The 18,369-nt window shown below is 48.0% G+C and overlaps 3 protein-coding genes across 4 annotated transcripts; all 3 read right to left on the bottom strand.

Annotated features, from left to right (window-relative positions):
- Positions 1–1,676: 1,676 nt before the first annotated feature.
- Positions 1,677–3,994, bottom strand: LOC135366256 (uncharacterized). The gene is made up of 4 exons (XM_064598929.1): positions 3,945–3,994; positions 3,248–3,369; positions 2,571–2,732; positions 1,677–1,913 (listed from the first exon to the last, which is right to left on the bottom strand). Exons 2-4 carry the CDS (start codon positions 3,362–3,364, stop codon positions 1,797–1,799), a joined length of 396 nt encoding a protein of 131 aa, XP_064454999.1. The 5' UTR covers positions 3,365–3,369; positions 3,945–3,994; the 3' UTR covers positions 1,677–1,796.
- Positions 3,995–6,211: 2,217 nt separating this feature from the next.
- On the bottom strand, positions 6,212–10,932 carry LOC135366255 (proton-coupled zinc antiporter SLC30A2-like). 2 transcript variants are annotated; one of them, XM_064598927.1, is made up of 7 exons: positions 10,813–10,932; positions 9,075–9,192; positions 8,833–8,979; positions 8,479–8,635; positions 8,108–8,414; positions 7,631–7,871; positions 6,212–6,688 (listed from the first exon to the last, which is right to left on the bottom strand). In XM_064598927.1, exons 1-7 carry the CDS (start codon positions 10,822–10,824, stop codon positions 6,282–6,284), a joined length of 1,389 nt encoding a protein of 462 aa, XP_064454997.1. In that variant the 5' UTR covers positions 10,825–10,932; the 3' UTR covers positions 6,212–6,281. The 2 variants fall into 2 exon arrangements, with proteins under 2 accessions (XP_064454997.1, XP_064454998.1); XM_064598928.1 differs by having other exon boundaries at positions 8,479–8,632.
- Positions 10,933–13,135: 2,203 nt separating this feature from the next.
- On the bottom strand, positions 13,136–17,674 carry LOC135367251 (proton-coupled zinc antiporter SLC30A2-like). Its single transcript, XM_064600411.1, has 7 exons — positions 17,308–17,674; positions 15,869–15,986; positions 15,620–15,766; positions 15,262–15,418; positions 14,879–15,197; positions 14,403–14,643; positions 13,136–13,557 (listed from the first exon to the last, which is right to left on the bottom strand). The coding sequence occupies exons 1-7, from the start codon at positions 17,317–17,319 to the stop codon at positions 13,196–13,198; spliced, it is 1,356 nt and encodes a 451-aa protein (XP_064456481.1). The 5' UTR covers positions 17,320–17,674; the 3' UTR covers positions 13,136–13,195.
- Between the last annotated feature and the right edge of the window lie 695 nt (positions 17,675–18,369).

Below are 18,369 nucleotides of genomic sequence, written 5' to 3'. Positions count from 1 at the left end.
CTCCTTTCCTTGCCACATATATAACACCCTTTTGGAGAGTACAATTACACTCAGAAGGGTGTCTCCTCACTCCCTCAAGGGAGTAGCATAACACCTTCTCCCTGCCGGGGAGTAATATTACTCTCCAGTAGGGAGAAAGGTGTTATGCTACTCCCTTGAGAAAGTGAGAAGACACCCTTTTGAGCGTAATTGTACTCTCCAAAAGGGTGTTATATATGTGGCAAAAAAGGAGTTAAAGTACACCCTTTTCTTAAGAGTGTAGATGTTTGAAACTATAGGTCCCAACGCGTTTCACATGCGATACTTCACAATCGCGCGCGGATCCGTTTCAAACCTAGCGGCCAACAGTACAAGTAAACAGGTAGTGCAGCAAATTCTAAGGAATTTACGCGGTAGACGACAGGTCATGAAGTCATACCTTTCATAAGATGAAGACTTTTCACTTACCGTTTCACTTGTAACCCACTTGTACCTTTACGGTAAAAGGGTGTTATGGCACGCACCTTCTTTTCGTCCATCAGCTTCCATTTGTACTCCCTGGTAGTATTGTGTAATACTATTGATTATAGCATTAAGCTACCTGCGTAAGGAAGACCTTAGACTCCCCCATAAACTGCAAGGGTACAGCATAGATGCTATTAGCATCGATCTTTCGAAACCTAATTTCAAGCGTGCGTGGCTCAGTTAAGCCAGCGTAAAAGGTCGCCGAGCTTCTAACTCTGGACTAGCACCACTTTAAATGCATCCGACAAGCGTTTTATCTCTATATATGTGAACAACGACAGGGCCAGCAAAAATTCGATAAAATCGTTACAAAAAAAAAAGCAAAAAGAGCGAATCAATTTAAAGTGTTTCCGGTACGTGTTCTGAACGCCAGATTTCCGTACCGTAATTGCGTTTCCTTTAATTAACATAACTGAGCCACGTATTACACGATTGAATGACAAAGCAGTGAAGTACACGAATACGTAATTTCAATGGTTCATGGTCACCCGCGGTTCGCACTGCTGAAGCGTTCACATGCCGCAATGCGGCACAGCTATACCTGCCTCACTATAGAGCCGCGAAAGAAACACAATGCAAAAAAAAGAGCAGAAAGTATATAAGAAATCAATACACGGACGCTTGTATTGAAACGCAGTTGATCCCGGGTTTAAGAGCATGACAGCGATTGTGCAGGGATACAATTTACGTACTCGCACGTTCCACAAAAGGGACATTTTCTGCAGCAAACTAGATTTTATCCCTGTGTTTCCACGTGTATTTTAATGTCCGAGATGTTGTCGATGGATGAGATTGGTCCTTGGGTTTCGTTATTCGACTGAGGGCGTTCTTAACTTGACGCGAACTTGTACAATATCTTGGTGCTCTGTGCAAAATGCGAGCCAGGTGTGGATAAAGAATAAAGGAGGATAAGCAGGATAAGAACGGACATTTAATAGGACCGCAAAAAGTAATTTGACATCGCGTACATCTAGGCAAAAAATGGACAATGTCTTATATGTCTTTGAGTCTAATAGGTGACCTGGGCTTTGAATTCCAGCACCGAGTGTGATGTCTGTTTTCCTGTCTTCCTTGGCTGTGGTACTGTCACTCATATGGAAAGCACTGACAAGTTGGTACCGAGGTAGTAGGTACCACTGTGAATAATGTGTACGGCTAACTGGCGCAATGGCAATGCTTCAAAACATCTTTTATTTCACTCTTTGCTGGAAAGCAGCCGATATGAAGCTTCTACAAGAACGTCGTTGGGAGAACCGTGTGAAAAAAATAAAATAAACAAGTGTAGTCGTAGCTCAAACTGCGAAGGCGCACTCGTGGTGATTGATGGAAACGCGTTCTCCATTTTTGCACACGGGGAAGCTCTTACCCATGACGTTGAGTTCGGAGCAGTATCCACGTACACGCTCAGTCTGGAACAGAGGAAGCAAGCAAACATAGTTAGAGCTATGTCGTGAGAGAGGGGAGAAAGGTGTGGCAGAGGGTGTGAAAAATGTCTTTATGCGCCCTCTGCACCTCTTGTTTCATTCACGCTTAAGCCCCGCACTACGGCTCTTCCTATTGGCTACAAGAGCTAGAGGCATGCCTCGCAGAAGGTAGTGCGCCGACACCGAAACTATCCGAGCCCCATACGCAACGCCTGGTAGCGCACAGACTCCCCGGCGGAGCAACCCCGTTAGAGTTGATGGTCTACGTTTCCTCGAGTTCCTAGCTTGATCGCTGTTGTAGTACCGAGCAGTCAAGACGTAAGCAACTTCGTGACATGATACAAGTTGCTAAGGCACGTTGTCTTCAGCGAAGAACGGTAAATGCAATGTGCCCGGGGTGTTGAAGATTTCAGCGCAGGTTAAAGAACTAAGAAAGGGGAAACATTAATCCACGGAACGGCGCGACTGTGACGTCGCCCATGATGACAGTTGCATCACACACATTAGTAGATCACAGTCATTGGTAGAACATTAGCACGGATGATTTCGTACTCGACATCTCGGCTCACGTACGCGTTGCGTGTGGTAAGTATACAGTGATGATTCGGATGATGGTACAGGCAAGAAAGGTGTGCTGCTTACGACTTGGACTTCGATGTGGCAGTCATGGTGAGGTTCGTGGAAGATTGGCATGTCGTGTTGGACTTCTTCGAAAGATGATGATGGCTTTACTGCAGAAGCAGGGCCGGACAGAATTTTCGTCTCCCCTTCTCCGCTCAGAAGGGCTTGCAGGGAGTCGAGGCCCTGCGCGGGAGGCTCTCCGTCACCGCCACGGTCGCTGCACTGCCGCGGGGGGTGGGGGGTGGTGGGGGGGGGGGACGAGTCCATCACGACAACTCTGAGCTTTTAAGGGGGTCAAGGCACTTTGCCCTATAGTGTTTACTAGAACCACACCAGTCTTTTCTTTCAGGTTTTCTTTTTTTTTTCTTTTTTTGACAGCAGAGAAGTATACGATCTAAGATATATACCAAACGAAAGAGAAACACTGCAGTGAATCCGCACTCACAGGCATTCTGGACTTTTCATGGAAATCTATACTATAATGGTATGATGCTACATCGGGTGAGGCCGTCTCCGTACTGTGTCTATCCCTCGTATCGGTTCTAGCTTGATTCAGTTAATTCAAGTTTGCCCCATAAACGATGCGAAAGCTCAAGCGCACAAGAAAAGCACAGTGACGTACGACAGAAAGTGGAACCTTGTGAGTGGTACGGTTCAACGGGTTCAGGTCACTAGAAAATGCAGGTACAGAGCCCTACCGAGCGATCGGAGGCAAAGGCAGGGCGGTGCAAGTCCATGACGTCAGCATGGCCGTAGGACTTCAACAGCAAGCAACCAATGGCGGCCAGGAGCATGGTGGTCATTATGGGGCTCATGTTCACTGCAACGTATAGATTTGCGTTGGCGTCAACGTACCTACGTTCACGTAAGAGACCAGATGCTTCATGGTGCTATTTCTCACTAATACTTCGGTTAAGGAGCTTGTCGACGCACTACACACCAACTTTCTGAAGTCTGCTTTGCAGCCTAAGGTCCTTCTAACGGTACCACGCTACGTTTTCTATCATACTTTGACGTAAGCCTGCGGCCATCTAATCAACGTAAACAACAAGAAATGGCACAGGCAGAACACAATTAGGAACGACGATTGCTAGCGTCAGCACCTCTTTTCCCCGGGGTTGTTTGAAGCCATCTAATGAATCGGATAATCTAAATGCCGAGACCACTGTACACATTGCAGAATTATGTTTCGTTGATTAGTTTCGGTCTGCATCGAAAGCGGCAGGCAGTTATCCATCTCAAACGTTACAGGAAAATTAAATAAATTAAAGTTAAATCTCTTCACGGTCTGCATAGCGTTAAGACAACGGTCTCTGCACGGTCTCAATACAACGCTAAGACAACGGTGCAGACAGACGACAATTTTTGTGGACGAAAAAGGGGTTCGCCACTCACCGTTACGACTGCACAGAAAGCAGGTCCAAGTGTTGCAGGTCCGTTGCCGTTCCAGAGCAGACTGACGGAATGACAACCATGCCCATGTCCCTTATATACCGGTGCAGCCACCTGCTATTCTTGCTCTTTTGCCACTGATTACATGGCGTGGAAAGGGCGCAAAGTGGGTACAGATTTTCAATTTCCGGTCAACTCAGCCTCGGTGCTTCCGCCCCGAAGCCTTTCTGCGGTCGCGTCAGTAATTGTTGCTTCATAGGACATATCGCTTCCGAGCTTGTTGCTATTGTTAGTAGCAAATTCGCAACATCTCGCTCTCTATTGTTTTGCCGAAATGAATACGGATGGAAGCAATGAAAAAGGGGCGCTCCACCCAAGCTAAGGCATCTGCTACTGACGCTATATGGTGATATTTTCTGTGCCGGTGCTACCACATACATCGACGACCGTTTCGATACCAGGATCTGTCTCCGCTTACTGACAAGGTTGTAGCAAGCTATGCAAGCTTCTTATGGCGCATTCCATTGGGAGAGGTGGGTCAAAGTTTTCCCCTCGAGAAGGGGCAAAAACTGTTGCACTGGCAGAATCGAGGTATGTGTTGAATGTTCCATTGGCGGAACATAAGGGCAAAAAATTTGCTCCAAGGAGCAGTAGTCCTTTGATTGGGGCAAAGCCAGCGGAACACGACAGATAAGAGGAGGCATGCGCGCGATAAGTGAGGCCCTGATGTTCGAGTTTTCTTTCTCTTTTTTTTTCTTGGTTGCGTGTTAGCGCCGCGAAGCAACTGTGGCTATGAGCGGCGTACAGATGTGGACAGATGGAGAGAGGACAGCAGGAAGGAGTGGGGGACAGGGGGATTAGTATGCGTCTTGGGCCGACTTCAGGGGAAACTGTGCCGACATTCGTCTGGAACGTCTTCGGAAAACCCAGGGAAAACCTCAGACAGCACAGCCGGCGGTAGGATTCGAACCCAGCACCTTGTGTGTCGCGCAAGTCGTCGTGCGGTTCTTGCACAGTGGTAACATGGCGCGTCCAACTGTGTGTAATTATGTTGCGAGATTCCGAAACATTTTGCTGATCCCCACGTGGCCAAAGCAAACCCGAGAAATCACGGGGGTCGCGCGCATGACACCTTGAATGCTTGCATTCCACTGACAAAGCAAACCTGTGCGACTGTGTGCTTCTGTGCGACCCCGCCAGGAGCGCTTACAGAAACCCCAACCAGCGCGGGTCTAAAATTTCAATGGAATTCTCCATCGGACGCAGCTTTTCACGAGTAATGTTAAATCCGGTGGCAGCGTGCTCAAGCAACACCGCCTAGATAGCATCAGGCCTGTGCCCCACGTGACACAGCGTCACACACGAAGGCCTACAGTGGATGCTGCTATGATGACCGTCAATGAAAGAGAGAACAAGAAGAAAGCTCGAAGCAGCTCCCAAAGCTATAGGCGTGACGTAAGCGCGCAGGCCTGATGCTATCTAGGTGGTGTTTAGCTGAAGCCTCAGTATCATGTAAGTATGACGTAAGCTTCGTGCACGGATACAGTGTAATACTGCGCATAGTTTTCGACAGTGGTTTCCGATCGCCGCAGGATTTTTAAATTTTTCATTAGCTGCACGCGCCTAGTATATCGCAGCTCCACGGACTTTTCCTCCGCTGCTAACACCGTTAATAGTGAGTCTTAGTACATCGGAAGTTCACTGAATTTTTCGGAATAATTGGTTCCGAAAATATAAGCCAATCACGGTTGCTTTGATGTTGATGTCGATGGAAAAAATACATCGTCGTCTGTTACATAACTTTCTTTGATGCGGGTGACGTCACCATTGCAAAGCTTGAATTTGATAACTCTTTTATCGTATGGTATTCGATGTACGAAAACTGGCTAATGTCTTTCCCCTTTCCATGACAGGGAGAGGGTAAGCTCACTCACAACTCAGCAATAAGGGATATTCGTAGACCACCATAGGTCCACAGAAGTAACCACGTGCCTTAACCTCGACATTTTACACCCCTATCTGGGGGAGAGACCAATGATGTCACTCCACAGGGAACAGGGGATAGAGGGAAACTGGGAAGGTGCGCAGACTGCTGAACTAAGTACCTGGGCTATACTGTGTAAGCACCATCTGGCGACAGATAGCCCCCAACACATATAACGGCTTTCTTACATAGCTAAAAGTAGAAATTAGCACAGTATATATGATGCGGTACATAGCAGTAGGCGCAAAACGACACCCTAATATTGCTCGTAAAAAAAGCACAAAAAGAGAACAGAGTGGTATGTATTTTCCAGATATATCGCTACTCGACAACACGTTACCACGTAATTAGCGTAATTAGCGCGGCGTGCGCGTAGCTGTTTCTGTGTCTTGCACACTAGCAACAGTGCGCGAAGCGGTCTTCGAACTACTCTTCACTTTGGAAGGTGTTTTCGAGTGGCCATGTTTCTTCAAGTGGGAAAATGTCTTCGTAGCTGTGTCTGGGTCCTGCACACTAATAATAGTGCGCGAAGTGTCCTTCGAACTACTCTTCTCTTTGGGAGGTGTCTTGGGAGGTGTCTTGGGAGGTGGTGGCGCTACCTCGATCATGGACTGGTAGCTGGGCGACTGTGGGTTCAGATGCAGCAAGTCTTCCCCGTCATCCTCTAATCGTTCCGTTTGCAGAGTCAGCTCAAAAATGTTGTACGTAGCATTCAGTCGCTGAGATATGTTGTCCATTATGCGCAGTCCATTTTGCTTGGGATCTGGAAATAGAGGGCCCTGTGTAGCTTAGTTTCAGTCATAATGCGAAACGCAAGGAAACGTAAAAGGACAAAGGACGATTAGGACGGGAACGGACGACACAAGTGCGTTACTCTGAGACCTACAGAAAAGGCCACATGGCCACAAGGCCATGGCCATTCTGTTGCGCGTTACTTTAACCCACAGACGACAACAAACACTTTAGAAGGAGAAAGGAATAGAGATGGAAAGAGGTACTCAATCCTAGAACGCTTATTTAGAAAGTAGACCCCGAGACGAAATAATTGCGGGAGGTGGAGAGACAAGTTCGTCTCCTTCCTGTCTTTAAGTTGGATTCACGGCGAAGTACAAATTTCGGTTTACTTTATTCGTGTGCAGTTTATATTGGACAGTAGGTACCTGCGTTGGCAAGATTAAGCAAGACAAGCTACTTCCGGCAATTATGCTGAACCCCCGTTACATGTAAACCCGTAGAACAGAGAAGTAGGGTACAGGCGAACTGGTGTATATTCGATGTCGCTATCATTTCCCTCAGCCACAGGGAGAACACACATAAAAACAGATCGGACGATACGAGACTGGTGTTGTCCGGTCTGTCTGTCTGTCTATGTCTGTATCCAGCCTCAGGCAGCACACTGTACTGAAAGCGTGACCGCATAGGAGATCATAGCGATCGCTATCGCTATCGATTATCGTCATCATTATTGCGTCCGTTATCCTTATCTTTAAAGTTCGCGCGCTCCAAAGCCGTTTTGGTAGTTCGCGCACGAGCTCGTGGCGAGTCATGGGCGAAGCGTGATGCATTTAACTAGCGTTAGGGGAATAACGACCAGTTGAGGATCGGGCTCCAGGACTGGTAAGACAGCTGCCGGCCGCCTTCATGTACTTTCAGTGCATTGCGCTGCTCGGGATGTTACGCTATGCATGCTGAAGACGCGACTCACGGATTATGATGTGCGCAGTGACGATGAGTCGTTCGACAGAAAGAGCCCAGATACGCAGTCGGTGAACTTGTCGCACTCCTTTCTCCTGCGTCATCATCTCGAGCACCTCCTTGAAGTCAATGCAGGGAGGCTTCCCTTCCAGCAGCACCGTCAAGGCCTCTACGGCGATCGGTAACGTAGTGCACACCACGATCACAGAAAACATCAACGTGCACATCGGGTCCGCCACTTCGTACTCTGGCTGGAGAGATTCAAAGAGAGAGAGAGGTCACAGCAGAGCAGTGAGGTACAGGACTATTCAGAAGTGTCGATACAATCTATAAGAGCCTTTCTGGAGCAGAGGTTCTGCCACCTTGCTGGCCGCTTTGTGACTATGCCAATGCAAGTACTAAATAAAATTTAAAGAAACATCGGATGCCGGAATGGTGCAGCTATTCTACATCGTTCCCCTGCCTCTCACACACAATGGCCGCATACCTTGTAAAAGATGATGAGCGCCGCTATAAAGACTCCGATACTTTGAAGGAGGTCCCCAATAACGTGAATAATAGCCGCCTGCACGTTGATGTTCTGTCGTTGTTTGACTACAGGTGCGACAGGGACTGCTCCTGCCTCGTTCTTGATCTTCGAGGACATAGCCATCTCGCCAGATAATACCTCGTCACCCTCATGGGATTTCCGCAAGGAGCAGTGGCTGTGATGGCTGTCTGCCCCGCTCCCATGCTGAACGTGACCATGAGAGTGGCCGTGGGCAACACCGCCTACATGCAGCGCTACACCCATGCTGCGAGCGCAAGGTTAATTATTACCACGGTGAATACTAGAGCGAGTTCATGTGAATGACATACACTATGTTAACAATGATGCCGATGGATGCCGAAACAAGCATGATGCTGGCATTGATGTCGTTGCTCTTGCTGCTGATGATACGCTCAATGGCCCAATATAGCAGAGTCCCAGTCACCACCCAGATGAACATCACCGATATCACAGCACCCAGGACTTCTGCAAGATTCCACACGAAGGAATTGTACAGCGAACAGCTTAGGCAAAAAAGAATAGGTCGGTGAAAGATACACGTGCTCCATTATAAGCAGTATATACCAGAGCGCAGACAGAGTCCACAACGAGTACTACGACGCTTTGTTTATGCAGAAGGAAAGTTGCGACCAAAAAGTTTCTCAAATGAGTATTCCATATACCTGCGCGGTACCAGCCGAAAGTCATGTTGCGCGTGGGTGGTTTGCTGGATAGCCAGACAGCTCCCATACTGATGATAAAGCCAGTCAAGTCTGCTAGGAGGTGGGCTGCATCGGTGGCAATAGCTAGGCTGTTGGCCAAAAGGCCCCCTGAAACGAGGGGGTACTTAGGGTCATTGCCACTTGAGTGAGGGCGCTTCAGAAACTACGCTTTAGTCTCCGCACTTGAAGCAGCATAGACTTACCCACAACTTCGAAAATCATGAACATGAGGCAAAGAATAGAAGCGAAGAGCAACTTCCGGAACGCATGCCGGTCCATGCCCTGGTCACGGCGATGGTAGCAGTAGATCACCAGGTTTTTCTGCAAGACACAACCCGTAGCATTCACGTTGATTTTGTATAGCTGGGATAACTGAGAGGATGGCGGCTGTCTGGTGAGGATTCATAGTGCAAGAAGACCTTGGGCTTGAGGAACGTAAAAGACAACAGCCCTTATGTATCCAGCTAAGAGCGTCGCACTTTCCCGCGGGCAGCTGTTGCATACTCAGCATCTAGTTTCGTGTGGATACAGTACACAGGGTGTCCCAGAAAACGTGTCATTGAATTATAATTAAAAACTACACGACATAGAATCATACGGTCAACGCCATTTGTTTTTACCAGAGTTCGAGGTAACTCGTTACTGCAACTAAGTTCTTTTTTTTTTTAACTTGTAACTTAACTCGGTACTTTTTCGCCGTGGTAACTTTCAGAGGAACTAGTTTCTTTTTCAGGTAACTTTTCCAAAGTAACTTAAGCTAAGTTCCAAGTTACTTTTAATTCGCTTTTCACTCACGTCCACATATTTTCATGCTTTTTCTCCGGTTCCTTCATGGCTTTTTGTGCCACAGATCATGATATTCAATCGATGACTATTCTATTCAGGAAGTAAGAACCAATGTCGTTGAAATGAAGCTGAACCATTGTGCGCCCACAGGGAGTAAGATGCAAAGCGTTCGAATGAACCTCTACCCGACAAACGTCATCATGACGTTGGTAGACAGACCGAAACCGAAACAGATTGGAAGGGGAAAGCTGGGTTCCACGAATGAGCAATTGTTCGCTGAAAGAAAGTAGGACTGAAGGTGGCGTCCCTTTCAGAGACCATCGTAATCCCCCTCAAGACCGTGGCTTTCAGGCGCGACCTTGTTCGCCACTAGCTTTGAACGGAGTTCAACTCTACCAAACTCGTGGCGCTGTCGAGCATTATGACGTCATTTGTTTACAAACAGGTAGAGGTCTATTGTTGAACATAACCGAAAACGATCTAAGCGTGTTGCACTACTCCGCAGGCAACTCATGGTCGGACTCAACTGTTCACGCGCGCTGCACCTGTGTAGTGCTATTTTGTGTCCGAAGTAACTTGAAAGTAACTCGTTCTATTTTTTTAAGTAACTCCGTAACTACGAGTTACATTTCAGACTAAAGAACTTCGTTGTTAACTTAGTTACATTTTTCACACGGTAACTTAACTCGTAACGAGTTGTTTTTGACGGGTAACTTCTCAATCTATGTGTTTTCACTAGGTTTTTGCCACCTCTTGATGAATGTCAGGTAACGTTAAGTACCACTTTCCTGTTGCGCTAGGGAGGTTAGACAGGGCGCAATGGAGTGCGGGATAACTTGTGGCCATAAAGCAGCATTGAGGTGACCTTTCTTTTTCTGTGGCGTGTTCTGCAACGAATAAAATTAGCTCCTGCTAAAGAACGACGAGTGCAGCCGACCTACAGAGCTCGCGCGAGGCCACTGTTGCGCACACCTTTAGAAAACCCTCGACTCGTGAAAAGAGCGTATCGGAGAACGAGGGAACGTCGTGACGTAACGCGCTCCCCTGGAACGTTCAAAGTGGCAAAGCAGCAATGGCATTCGCGATTACTCAATGAATTCGATTAGGGGGTTGGATGCACTTTGGGCAAATAAAAACTTAATGTTCAAAACTCACGTATCTCTGCATGTTCTTCCTCTCGGTCCGGTGGAAACTGTATGGCTTAAGACGTGCACTCTAGTATCAGCTACGGATAGTAGAGATATTCTTCTTCTTCTTCTTCATCGTCGTCGTCAAAAGTGGATGTAGTTGCAATTCGAATTCTGCTTCTTCCTCCTCCTCGTCTATTGGCCTTGATCCGCAAAGGGAGGAGGCCATGACTCGTGACAAACAAAAGCGCTCGGGTTCTTAAGTACAGGGTGTGTGCAGAAAAACATGACCCGCATTTAGGCACATAGCTCGTTGCCTACCTAACCAAGGAACTTCCGGTAGCGCACGATGGCGCATTTATGCGTGCGAAATCTGCAGAAAAATTGTGGAAGCCATACTCAGCTTAAAAAATAAACGGAACAACGAAAACGTCGGCTTCCGTGCATCAGAATAGGGCAGCATGGTGGACAACAGGGTGTATGTGAAAGGGCAACACGGTGGCCGTAGGAGAGTTGTGTTCAAGTACCGCTAGGGGGGCTATCGGTGCATAAATCGAAACGATGTCCCACATGGATGCTCATCGGCAGTACCCCTAGCGGTGCCTGCACATAACTCTCCTGAGACCGAAATGCACTACCATGCACTGTCATGACCGCCCTATTGTAATGCATGGAAGCCCATGTTTTCGCGCTCTGTTTATTTTTTTACACTGAGTATGCCTTCCAGGATTTTTTTGTAGCTTTCGCACGCATAAATATGCCGTCGTGCGCCACCGTAAGTTCCTCGGCTAAGTAGACAACGAGTTACATGTACAAATGCGGGTCATGTTTTTCTGCACACACCCTGTATATATAGGAAAACACACACTTGTGCTCTTTGGACAACGCTAAAAACGGAGTGATTGATATATAAAATATATCTCCTTCTTCTTCTTCGCAGATACTGGCCGTGATCCTTCTTCTCATTCTTCATAGACGCTGGCAGTGTTCCGCAAAGGCTGAAAGATGTCGCCGTTGTCGACTTCACAGAGGTGGGCAACGTCGCGACTAACGCTATGGGGGGGATGGAGGTACCCGGGTTCGCATCCCGGTGCCGGCTGTGCTGTTTCGGCTTTTCCCTGGGTTTTCCTCAGACGCTTTCAGACATATGTCGGCACAGTTCCCTTAGAAATCGGCCCATAGCACGCACATTCCCCAGGGTTCCCTACGTTCCCCGGTTGTCACGTTCCGAAACCTTTTGGTGATCCCCAAGTGGCCAAAGTGGCCTATGCACGGATAACGCATCACACCTTGAATGCTAGCAAACCCGTGCGATCCGCCGGGAGCGCGCACTGAAAACCAAACTGGCGCGGGTCCAAATTTTTACTCTAAATCAGCCACCGCTTTCCACAAGTAATGTTAAATCCAGAGGCAGCGTCCGGAAGCTTCAGCGCTCCCTTAAGGTGCATTCTTTTCGCTTGCACCTCCTGCACCAGATCTGAACTGGGTTATTTGCGTGCTGCACTTTCCTGTTGAAAAGAAAGTCATTACTAATAAAGTTCCTTTCAGCTGGAAAGTGCAGCTCCCGAAAACCCGTCTTGCGTGGTGTCCAAGGTAGTGCAGTCTAGTGCAAGTGAAAAGAATGTCTCATGTACGATGTAAGTATCGTGCATGGACATCGTGTAACATTGCGCATAGTTTTCGACTGCGCTTTCGAATCTCCACAGAATTTTTAAATCTTCCATTTGCTGCACGCACATCGTATATTGCGGCTCTACGACCTTTTCCTACGCTCCTAACAACTAAGTTCACGGAATGTTTCGGAATAGTTCACGATAACGGTTCCGAAAACATAAGCGCATCACTGTTTCTTTGATGTTGACGAAAAAATAATACATCGTCGACTGGCGAACTGTTCCTTTGAAGCGGGTGACATCACATTGCTACCGCATTCGATGTACTAAAGCTCGCCAATGTCTTTCCCCTTTCCATGATAGAGAGAGGGTAAGTTTGCAGACACCGTGTGACGAGGGATCTGACCACTCACAAGTCTGCAGACCGCCATGGGACCACAGAAGGAACCACGTACCTTATCCTCGAAATGTTACCTGAGGGAGAGACCAATGATATCACTCCACAGGCAATAGGGATAGAGGGAAACCGGGGAGGTGCGTAGACTTCTGACCTACTTACATGCCGCATTCCAGAACCTGGTGAGCACCTTCTGGCAGCAGATAGACCTCAAACACACTACACATACACTCACTACCAAACATACATAAGGGGTTTCTTGCATAGCTAGAAAGTAGCACAGTATATGATGCGGTACATAGCAGTGTGCACAACACACCCTAATATAATAAACACAAAAGGAGAACAGAGTAGGATGTATTTTTCAGATATATCGCTACTCGGCAACACGTTATCCTTAATTAAAGCGGCGTGCGCGTAGCCGTGTCCGAGTCTTGCACACCAGTCTTCACTTTGGGAGGTGTTTTCGAGTGGTGATGTTTCTTCAGGTGGGAAAGTGTCTTCGTAGCTGCTTCTGGGTCTTGCACACTAATAATAGTGCGCGAAGTGTCCTTCGAACTACCCTTCTCTTTGGGAGGTGTCTCGGGAGCTGGTGGCGCTACCTCGATCATGGAGTAACTGGGCGACTGTGGGTCCGGCTGCGGCATGTCTTCCTCGTCGTCCTTTAATCCTTCCGTTTGCAGAGTCAGCTCAAAAATGTTGTACGCAGCATTCAGTCGATGAGATATGCTGTCCATGATGCGCAGTCCATCTTGCTTGGGCTCTGGAAATAGGGGGCCCTGTGTAGCTTAGTTTCAGTCATAATGCGAAACGCAGGAAAACGTAAAAGGACAAAGGACGATTAGGACGGGAACGGACGACACAAGTGCGTTACTTTCACACCTACAGAAAAGGCCACATGGTCATTCCTGTACAGTGTTTCTGGTGAGCGTTACTTTAACACACAGGCGACAACAAACGCTTTGAACGTGGAATGGCTAAGAGATGGAAGGACACACTCCATTCCAGAACGCTTATTTAGAAAGTAGACCCCGAGACGAAATAATTGCAGAAGGTGGAGCCACATTAGTCTCCTTCCTGCGTCAGATTCACAGCGACGTACAAATTTCAGTTTACTTTATTGTGTGCAGTTTATATTGCACAGTAGGTACCTGCGTTGGCAAGCTTCAGCAAGACATGCTACTTCCGGCAATTAGGCTGAACCCCCGTTACATGTAAACACGTAGAACAGAGAAGTAGGGTACAGGCGAACTGGTGTATATTCGATGTCGGTATCATTTCCCTCAGCCACAGGGAGAACACACATACGAGACTGGTGCCGTCCGGTCTGTGTCTGTCTGTCTGTCTGTGTTCAGCCTCAGGCAGCACACTGTACTGAACGCGTGACCGCATAGGAGAAGATCATAGCGATCGTTATCGTTTATCGTTATCCTTATTTATCGTCATCGTTATAGCGTCCGTTATCCTTATATTTAAAGTTCGCGCGCTCCAAAGCAGTTTTGGTAGCTCCACTACTCCAGGGGCTCCAGGACTGATAAGACAGCCTTCATGTACTTTCAGTGCATTGCGCTGCTCGGGATGTTACGCTACGCTGAAGACACGACTCACGGATTACGATGTGCGCAGTGACGATGAGTCGTTCGACAGAAAGAGCCCAGATACGCAGTCGGTGAACTTGCCGCACTCCTTCCTCCTTCGTCATCATCTCGAGCACCTCCTTGAAGTCAATGCAGGGAGGCTTCCCTTCCAGCAGCACCGTCAAGGCCTCGAAGGCGATCGGTAACGTAGTGCACATCACGATCACAGAAAACATCAACGTGCACATCGGGTCCGCCACTTCATACTCTGGCTGGAGAGATTCAAAGGGGTAGGTCTGTCACAGCAGAGCAGTGATGTACAGGACTATTCAGAAGTGTCGATACAATCTGTAAGAGCCTTTCTGGAGCTGAGGCTCTGCCACCTTGGGGGCCGCTTTGTGACTATGCCAATGCAAGTATAAATAAAATTTGAAGAAACATCGGATGCCGGAATGGTGCAGCTATGGTACATCGTTCCCCTGCCTCTCAAGCACAATGGCCGCATACCTTGTGATAGATGACGAGCGCCGCTATAAAGACTCCGACACTTTGAAGGAGGTCCCCAATAACGTGAATAATAGCCGCCTGCACGTTGATGTTCTGTCGTTGCTTGGCTACCGGTGCGACAGGGACTGCTCCTGCCTCGTTCTTGATCTTCGAGGAGTCAGCTACCTCGCCAGCTAATTCCTCGTCACCCTCATGGGATTTCCGCAAGGAGCAGTGGCTGTGGTGGCTGTCTGCCCCGCTCCCATGCTGAAAGATAGCATGGGAGTGACCATGGGAGTGGCCGTGGGCAACGCCGCCTACATGCAGCGCTACACCCATGCTGCGAGCGCAAGGTTAATTATTACCACGGTGAATACTAGAGAGAGTTCATGTGAAGGACGTACAATATGTTAACAATGATGCCGATGGATGCCGAAGCAAGCATGATGCTGGCATTGATGTCGTGGGTCTTGGCGCTGATGATACGCAAAATGGCCCAATAGAGCAGAGTCCCAGTCACCACCCAGATGAACATCACAGATATCATAGCACCCAGGACTTCTGTAAGGTTCCACACGAAGGAATTGCACAGCGAACAGCTTAAGACAAAAGGAACAGGTCGTAGACGTATTACGTGCTCCATTATATATGTGCAGTATATACCAGAGCGAACACAGAGTCCACCACGAGTACCACGCCGCTCTGTTTATGCAGAAGGAAAGTTGCAACCAAAAATTTTTCTCAAGTGAGTATTCCATATACCTGCGCGGTACCAGCCGAAAGTCATGTTGCGCGTGGGTGGTTTACTCGATAGCCAGACAGCTCCCATGCTGATGATAAAGCCAGTCAAATCTGCTAGGAGGTGGGCCGCATCGGTGGCAATAGCTAGGCTGTTGGCCAAAAGGCCCCCTGGAACGAGGGGGTACCTCGGGTCATAGCCGCTGGAGTGAGGGCGCTTCAGAGACTACGCTTTCGTCTGTGCACTCCACACTTGAAGCAGCATCGACTTACCCACAACTTCGAAAATCATGAACATGAGGCAAAGAATAGAAGCGAAGAGCAGCTTCCGGAACGCGTGTCGGTCCATGCCCTGGTCACGGCGATGGTAGCAGTAGATCACCAGGCTTTTCTGCAAGACACAACCCGTAGCATTCACGTTGCTTTTGTATAGCTGGAATAACTGAGAGGATGGCGGCTAGCTGGTGAGGATGCATAGTGCAAGAAGACCTTGGGCTTGAGGAACATAAAAGACAATAGCCCTTATGTATCCAGCTAAGAGGGCCGTACTTTCCCGCGGGCAGCTGTTGCATACTCAGCATATATAGTTTCGTATGGATGCAGTACACAGGGTGTCCCAGAAAACGTATCATTGAATTACAATTAAAAACTACACGACGTAGAATACGGTCAACGCCATTTGTTTTTAAAAAGAGTTCCTGTAACTAAGTTTTTTTTTTTGTAACTTGTAACTTAACTCGGTACTTTTGCGCCGTGGTGACTTTCAGAGGAACTCGTTTCTTTTTCAGGTAGCTTTTCCAAAGTAACTTAAGCTAAGTTACTTTTAATTGGCTTTTCACTCGCGTCCACTTATTTTCTTGCTTTCTCTCCGGTTCTTTAATGGCTTTTTGTGCCACAGAACTTGATATTCAACCGATGACAGCATTCTACTCAGGAAGTAAGAAGAACCAATGTCATTGAAATGAAGGTGAACCATTGCGCGCCCACAAGGAGTAAGATGCAAAGCGTTCGAATTGTTGAACATAAACGAAAACGATCTAAGCGTGTTGGACCCCTCCGCAGGCAACCCATGGTCGGACTCAACTGTTCACGCGCGCTGCACCTGTGTAGTGCTATTTTGTGTCCGAAGTAACTTGGAAGTAACTCGTTCTATTTTTTTAAGTAACTCCGTAACTACGAGTTACATTTCAGACTGAAGAACTTCGTTATTAACTTAGTTACATTTTTCACACGGTAACTTAACTCGTAACGAGTTCTTTTTGACGGGTAACTTCTCAATCTATGTTTTTTCACTAGGTTTTTGCCACCTCTCGATGAATGTCAGGTAACGTTAAGTACCACTTTCCTGTTGCGCTAGGGAGGTTAGGCAGGGCGCAATGGAGTGTGGGATAACTTGTGGCCATAATGGAGCATTGAGGAGACCTTCCTTTTTCTGAGCATTGTTCTGCAAAGAATAAAATGAGCTCGTGCGAAAGAACGACGAGTGCAGAAGACCTACAGAACTCGCGCGAGGCCACTGTAGCGCACACCTTTGGAAAACCCCCGGCTCGTGAAAAGAGCGTATCGGAGAACGAGGGAACGTCGTGACGTAACGCGCTCCCCTGGGACGTTCAAAGTGGCAGAGTAGCAATGGCATTCGCGATTACTCAATGAATTCCATTAGGGGGTAGGATGCACTTTGGGCAAACGAAAACTTATTCTTCAAAACTCACGTATCTCTGCATGTTCTTCCTCTCGGTCCGGCGGAAACTGTATGGATTAAGACGTGCAGTCTAGTGGCAGCTACGGACAGAAGATGCTGTGCGCCTTGATGTGGTCGTCTTCTTCTTCGACGTCAAAAGTGGATGCCGTTGCAATTCGAATTCTGCTTCTTCCTCCTCCTCGTGTATTGGCCTTGATCCGCAAAGGGAGGAGGCCATGACTCGTGGCATACAAAAGCCCTAGGGTTAAGTATGTATAGGAAAACTATACACGCATCAGTGTAAAGCAGGCCGAGGCGGGCAGTTCTTTTTTTTTTCCGTGAACTATGTAACACATAGGCCGCCCAATACTAGCTCCCTCACAGAGGGAGCTAGTACTCAGACACCCTAGTAACACACAGCAGCGACCATAGTGGCCATGGCACGAACTTGCACAAAGCAACGAGCGCGCGTGCTTGCCTGCAGGCAGTGATTCCAGAACGATCAGATACGTCGGAAGCAACAGTGCAGCAGTATAACTTCCAAGCAACTGTGAGCAATACAAGGCATTCCCCTGTCTTTGACATGAATCGAGGCTCCAGAGCCCAGAGGGGACGCCCCGCACCACGAGGAAAGCGGAAGGGAGTCATGGTCAAAGCGTTGAAGCACAAGGCAAAGAAAAAATCAATTGCAGCGTCGGACGACACAGGAATTTCAGGGGCATCTGAGGCTGAGTTACAGATAGATGAACAACTCAAGGAGGGTTACAGCGGAAGCCTCGAGGAAACTCAGAAAAAGATAACAAAGGCGGACATCGAGAAGGCAGGAGATGCGGCAAAGACATTTACAATGAAGCGTAAGAAAACGTCAGCTAGACCTGCAGGTGTGCAAGGAAGGAAAGCAGGCGCAACTACATCGAAACCAAGCGTAAGGGCAAAGAAACCGGCAGGAAAAGATGCGGTCAAAAAAGGTACGACTTCACCGGCTTCAAAGCTCGCCGCGAGGAAGGCGACTGAACGGAAAGGCGGGACTAAACTAGTTGCAACATCCGAGAAAGATCAAAAGAAGAAGCGAGAGACAGGTGTAGTCCCCATA

The sequence above is a fragment of the Ornithodoros turicata genome, chromosome 8 (genome assembly GCF_037126465.1).
Source record: "Ornithodoros turicata isolate Travis chromosome 8, ASM3712646v1, whole genome shotgun sequence".
Classification (NCBI taxonomy): Eukaryota; Metazoa; Arthropoda; class Arachnida; order Ixodida; family Argasidae; genus Ornithodoros; species Ornithodoros turicata.
Note: the sequence above shows the minus strand (reverse complement) of the source record. Positions and strands in the feature narration are given on the sequence as shown.